The sequence below is a fragment of the Stegodyphus dumicola genome, chromosome 2 (assembly GCF_044657685.1).
Source record: "Stegodyphus dumicola isolate Sdum_Otavi_A_Nest chromosome 2, ASM4465768v1".
Lineage (NCBI taxonomy): Eukaryota > Metazoa > Arthropoda > Arachnida > Araneae > Eresidae > Stegodyphus > Stegodyphus dumicola.
In genome coordinates this window covers 183,380,304-183,386,643 of record NC_140769.1, presented here as the reverse complement: position 1 = coordinate 183,386,643, position 6,340 = coordinate 183,380,304, and the positions used below count along the sequence as shown (strand labels likewise).

Below are 6,340 nucleotides of genomic sequence, written 5' to 3'. Positions count from 1 at the left end.
CAATTAACGATAAAATTCGTTGCTTATCGATGCTAATTTTTGAGCGGAACCTCTTATACGCGTAACCACCTGTTAAATTTTAAAACATTTTATACTAATTTTACGTTTTTCCCGTATAGTAAGCAACAAAATGATTCACATAAATGTTTTCAAATTTTAAACAAAAATTTACATCTTATTAAGCACAAAATAATCAATACTGCTAAAGATTTCTGAAATAACGGTGTTCTAACACATATGTAAACTTTATAATTTGTTGTGTTTTGTAGCTAAAAAAAGAATGATAATAATACTAGTGCAATATTTGCGGGAATATGTTAAAATAATTAACACTTAACAAAAACACTTTGTTTAAAATAGACCTCAATTTTCTGAATATTTTCTAACTATATACTACATTCTATTTGGCGTGTTTTATTAAATCACCTACTAAATACCATTTTGCCACATATTCTTAATAACACATTACTAATATTTGATTAAATCTACAATAAAACTATTTTCTATTAAAAAATAAAATTATGCAATCTGCACAAGAAATAATATACAAACTTAAAACAGAAATATTACGCAATTTGTACAATGATTCCCAGAAAAGAAATCAGAAACAATCATCATTAAAAAAAAAACTTTAATGAATTTTTTAAGTTCAAAATTGTTTTTAAATCACAAGAATAATAACTTTTGCATTCACTGTTTTAAAGTAATAATTAATTTTACCTCTTTTAGTAATCTTTAGATATTTTTTGCATGTAAAAGCAATATGATTTTGATTGACATTTTAAAACAGAAAGCAATATTTATCATTCATTAAAAGGGGAGGAAAAGATTTTGTCTTTTAAAATGGGTTTAAAATGACGAAGCAAACAATTAATAAATATTTACAGATACACAAATTGTTTTCCAAACTTTCCAAGGAAAGTTATTAATTACTTATTTCATCCATATTACTTACTTCACCTCATTTGAATGTCCAACAATCAATACATGCTTGGAATATTTACATAAAATACAGCTTAGTGTACAAGTCCAGTTTTACAGCAGTCTATCACAGATACCACAGTACGAAACAAGTGTATCACAGATGTTATTAACAGTTTACCTCTCAGAACCCGATTCACGAAAACGGTAGAGCAGAAATGTTGTCTTTAATAAAATATTCTTTAAAAAATCTGTATTTAACAGTCTTTCTTAAAACGTGTCCACTAATGTAGCTCAAAGAAAGTTCACATTAGTATTTTCAAACAGCACATATAAATATTACTACCAGTTTCGAGCATTCATAATGATGAAGGATTTGAAATAAGCTTTAGTATCTTTCACACAGTCTAATAAATTCAATAGTAGATAAACTTTTAGCGCTGCTGACAATCAGAGCATATAAGAGCAGAAAACTAAGTTGTCGTACTGAAAAATAATGTAAAAATTCACATCGTTGATGTCATGGGTTGTGGCATACTATAGAAGGATGGAGGGTGGAGATAGGACATAGTCTCACTTGTAGGTAAATTTGAACTGTAACTGTTGTAAGGAGGAGCTGGTATATCATACGGTTTCATGTCCATTTTGGTATCAGAATGAGATATTATATTGTTAATGGAAAAGGGAAGATTGCTGACGTTGAAACCGACATCGGTCTTCATGGAGGGATAAGAAAAAGCATCACTGAATGTTCTCAGGATGTCTTGGTGACTGGTGGAATCGAAAGGGGCGCTGGACATGATACAAGAGTCAGAATACCTAAAGGATGGGTACAGAAGTTCTTCCTGCTTGCAACAATCCAAACGATTCCTTTGGTTGTCTGCTATGCTGGCAATATTGTTTGAAGAGGAATGGCACAACTGTTGATGAGAATCGTTCGGAGTATGAATTTGAAGATGGTTGGATGACGTTAATGGGGATGAAAGGACATCTACTTTAGCTGAAAGTTGCTTGTCCATTTTGGAGGGAGAGATATGGGTGTCTGGTGAGCTTTTTACTTGAGAAAGGTCACCTGAACTCTTTTGGTCTTTCTGAGTCTGGCGAAGTGCTTCTTTCTTACTACACTTGAATCGCTTTTGCCGCCTCAGGAAGCAACCATTCTCGAACATGTTGCCGGAATCTGGATGGAGGGCCCAGAAGCTGCCCTTTCCTGGTTTGTCAGGTGTTCGAGCCACCTTGACAAAGCAGTCGTTGAAGCTAAGACTGTGGCGAATAGAATTTTGCCATCTCTGCTGATTTTGTCTATAATAAGGAAACCTGTCCATGATGAACTGATAAATCTCACTCAGTGTCAGCATCTTAGAGGTGCTGCTCGAGATGGCCATGGTGATGAGAGATATATAGGAGTAAGGAGGTTTAGAATGTGGATACGTACGGCGAAACTTATCATTCCTTACCATCTGTACGACTGCATCTTCTTCGGCTGGTATACTGTTGTTGTAATCTACGTTTCCGAATTGTTGAACATTAATGCAGTTCATATTGGTTTGATTCAAAGGCGTTATGCTGCCCATGGGAGGTATAGGTTGTGACATGCAAGAGGGTGCAACAGCCCCCATTGCTTGATGAGACAAGAAACCAGTGGTAAATGCCTGAGTCGAATAATTCATGGAAACAGGCATGGTAGACGAATTCATGTAACTGCCAGTGGGCATTGTGGTAGAACACTCTTGAAAATTTTTGTGCGCTATCATTAAAGTTTACTTTTCTTGCTTTCAAAACAATTCGTTGCACTAAAAAAAAAAAAAAAAAAAAAAAAAAAAAAAAATTCGGACGGGGTTAAAAACCCAAAAGTTGAATATCCGAAAATTCCGTACAAAAGATCTAGCTGCTTGAATTCCCTTGAACTAATAATAAATATTTCACTGCTTTAATATGTATTATTAAATGCAGTTTGGGAATAGTCTATTATTTGCTTTTTGTCCTTGAAAAACGCAACAAAGAAAATAGTATTGTTTTCTTCTCCACTCAAATCACTTTATTCTTGATATCTTTTCCTACCTTCTCGTAATGAAAAACAAAAAAGGCAAAACTAAGTCTTTCATAACGTCGAAAAGTCGCACAGTCCAAACATGACTTTATCATCTATGTTGGTCTTGTACACATCCAGTGCTATTCGTGTCAACGAAATCCGCACACACACCACGAACAGTTCAAACTAAAACTTTCTCTGCAGCAGCTGTGAGTAAATATCATTGTTATAGCAAACGCTGAGCAGTTCCTGAAGTTGTTTCTCCCTAGGGATACACCTCCTCTGACGACTCATGACGTCAGGCTACGAACCACGCCTCTCAACGTGTTCATTAGTGAAGAGTATGTTGAGGTGGAGACGAAATAACTGAGGGCTCCAATCAGGTGATTACGATAGGAAGCGATTTTCTTTTTAATCTGCCTTGCGCTGGCGCAAAAAGATAAGACCTTAGTCCGTTTTCTCCAGGAATTCCCTACAAGTTAGGTAATATATATATATAAAAAAAAAAAAAAAAAGGAATTTTATTTTCATTCTGGGAAGCAAAATATCTCCTGTAAGCAGTATACAGACGAAAGTATCAAAATATCTGTGAAGCAATGAATTTTTTAGTTAAGTATAATAGTTAATAATTAATAAAAAATGACCTTCTTTTAAGATTCATAATTTAGGGGGCGAGGGGTATTAGATATTCCAATTCCATAATTAAAAATAATATCATTCGAGATTTATTCGACATTCACACAAAATTTTAATGAAAATTTTCGAACGAACATTAAGCGAGTAATATATATATATATTTAGATGCTATCGCACTAAAAATCAAAGTTAGGCGAAATGCTGTAGTTCCTTTTTTTTTTTTTTTACCCATTAGTAGCAAATTCAGTTAGGAATTAGCAGTGATTTTCGTTTTGATAAAAATTAAAAACTAGAGGGGGAAAAAAAAACTGAAAGCATTCAGATTTTATATTATGCTTCAAAAGGGCGGTTTTTTTTTTTTTTTTATAACGTTTAGTGCGTTACTTTTATCTATTGAATATCATCTGCTTCGCACTTAAACCACATAAAGTTCATATCAACAGCAATATTACAAAACGTTTAAAAACAGCATGTCTTTAGAATTTCCGACAGACAGTCTCGTGCGCTAGAGCTAAAAATGATTTTTATCGCTACACTGTTGCCATTGCTTGCTTTGAAATCTTTGAGTTTGTTAATAAAAAATTCGTTAAAGTTTCACAAGACATGAAATAGATAATAATAACAATTAAAAATTCGAGCTTTCAGGTGCCCAAGTTCGGGTAGAGGATTACGTTATTCAAAATTTAATGGCTCTAGGTACCGTCGTTTTTTCACTGTACGAGAAACATACTTGCATTCATGCATATTCTCTCTTCATTATTTACTTTCTTTAAATACAAAACAGGGAAATAATATTTGGTGGCAACAATTTAAAAAGTGATACACCGTTTATAGTGAATCGACGCAAAATGCTGTTTCGAGACTAAGCCCTTCTGGACTAACGTCTCCTTTCGGTAAAAAAAAAAAATGCTACTCAGCTATAAACGGCACCAATTTTTACAAAATTTTGGTAGACTTTCTGTATACTCTTTTAATACATCAGATAAGAATTATAGAAATCTAATCAGTAATTCAAACACAATTAACGAAGTTAAAATTACAGTATCGAAATTTGAACTATATGTATGGAGTTTTCGATCTGTTGACAAACCAAATAATTTTGCATATATCACAAAAACAATAAAGCATTTAAGATGCGCAAATCCTTTAAAACATGATATCAGTAATATTAAAATGCCTTTTGCTGGTTAATGCTACATCTCTAGTATTACATAATTAATAATCTGTACAGATGTATGTATTTTAAGTACGTATGTTTGTATGATTGGTTCTCGCACTATAGAAAAATAATGACGCCTAAAGCCGCAACACTTTAAACACACGTGGACCTTGACCTGAACGCGTGTACATAGAATACCGAATTTTTAACTTTCTATTATTCATTTCATAACAAACGCAGCCATTTAAAAAAATATATATATATTGCCGTTGCTCGAAATAAAATTTTTATCTTCCGCGCGCCAGTGTGTTGCCATTCCGCAAAGTGTAAGAGATTTGTCTTTCATATTTAATTAACTAACTCAGCTATTTAAAAGCAATGTGTTGCCGGAAATAAAATGCTTTTAACTTCCATTCGACAGAACGTAAGATTTGAATGTTTAATTAATCAGCTTATTTGTTTATAGTTATATTAATTTATTTATTTGAATTTAATTTTTAAATTTTATATGTTTGTTGCTGATTAATAAGCTAAGCATTTTGAAAATAAAAAAAAATAAAAATAAAAAAATAAAACGCAGTTTTTAATAATACCCATTTTACTACTTTTTAATCTGAATGATTTGAACAAAAACGCATTTAATTGTGTCGTTTAACCAAACTCGTGCTAACAATTAGTTCGGAAATGTTTCAGTATTATGTTTGGTTCATACGCTCGTTCTTACATCTTGTGATAATATCGCTTTAATCACCTTTGTAGGTTTTTTTTTTTTTTTTTTTTTTTTTTTGTGTGTGTGTGTGTGTGTGTTTTTAACCCAAAGGAACGTTAGCCCAAAATTGTTGCCACCAAGTATTATCGTTCTATATTACATTTAAAGAAATTAAATAAGGAAAAATCTGCATAAATGTATGTGAGTTTCTCACATTGTGAAAAAATGAAGGTACCCAGAGCCATCCAGTTTTGAATAACATAGTCCTCCACATGAACATGTGTAACTAGAAGCCCCAATTTGTTTTGTTGTCTACTTCATATTTTGTAAAACTTTAATGAAATTCTGATTAGCAAACTCAACGATTTGAAAGCAAGCAGTGGCAAAGCTGTACGGAATAAAACATTTTTATCTTTAGTATGCAGAAATTCTAAAGATATGCTGTTTTTAAATCTTTTGTGATTTTGCTATTCTACTGAATTTTATATAATGTGTAAGTGTGAAGAATATGATATTTAATTAATAAATTTAACACACAAAACGTTAATAATAAAAAAAGATATTTGCTAGCCATCTTACTAAGAAGAAAACTGAACTTTGATATGATGAACTGAGGAAAGGGTGAAAAAAAAAAAATTATGCCCAAATGCTCTCGAAATATGCATGTGTCTGCAAATGAAAAAAAAAAAAAAAAAAAAAGACTATTAGGGCGTAATATAACATCTGAAAGCTTTCGTATTTTTATTTTGTTTTCATAGTGACAGGTTCGCCAGGCCTTGCTACATAAATACAAATTAAAAGAGAATTTTACTACAGAAATATATTGACTAGTACAGAACAATTAAAGTACAGTAAAATCAAGAGCAAAATAATTTGAAGTAAC

General features: G+C 32.1%; 1 protein-coding gene across 1 annotated transcript; it reads right to left on the bottom strand.

The window, feature by feature from the left end:
- Positions 1-699: 699 nt before the first annotated feature.
- LOC118205617 (forkhead box protein A1-A-like) lies at positions 700-3,138 on the bottom strand. Its single transcript, XM_035377909.2, has one exon. The coding sequence runs from the start codon at positions 2,673-2,675 to the stop codon at positions 1,428-1,430; it is 1,248 nt and encodes a 415-aa protein (XP_035233800.1). The 5' UTR covers positions 2,676-3,138; the 3' UTR covers positions 700-1,427.
- Between the last annotated feature and the right edge of the window lie 3,202 nt (positions 3,139-6,340).

What these genes read in the sequence shown, in the direction of transcription:
- LOC118205617 (XM_035377909.2), bottom strand. Translation starts at nt 2,675, where the DNA reads ATGATAGCGCACAAAAATTTTCAAGAGTGTTCTACCACAATGCCCACT.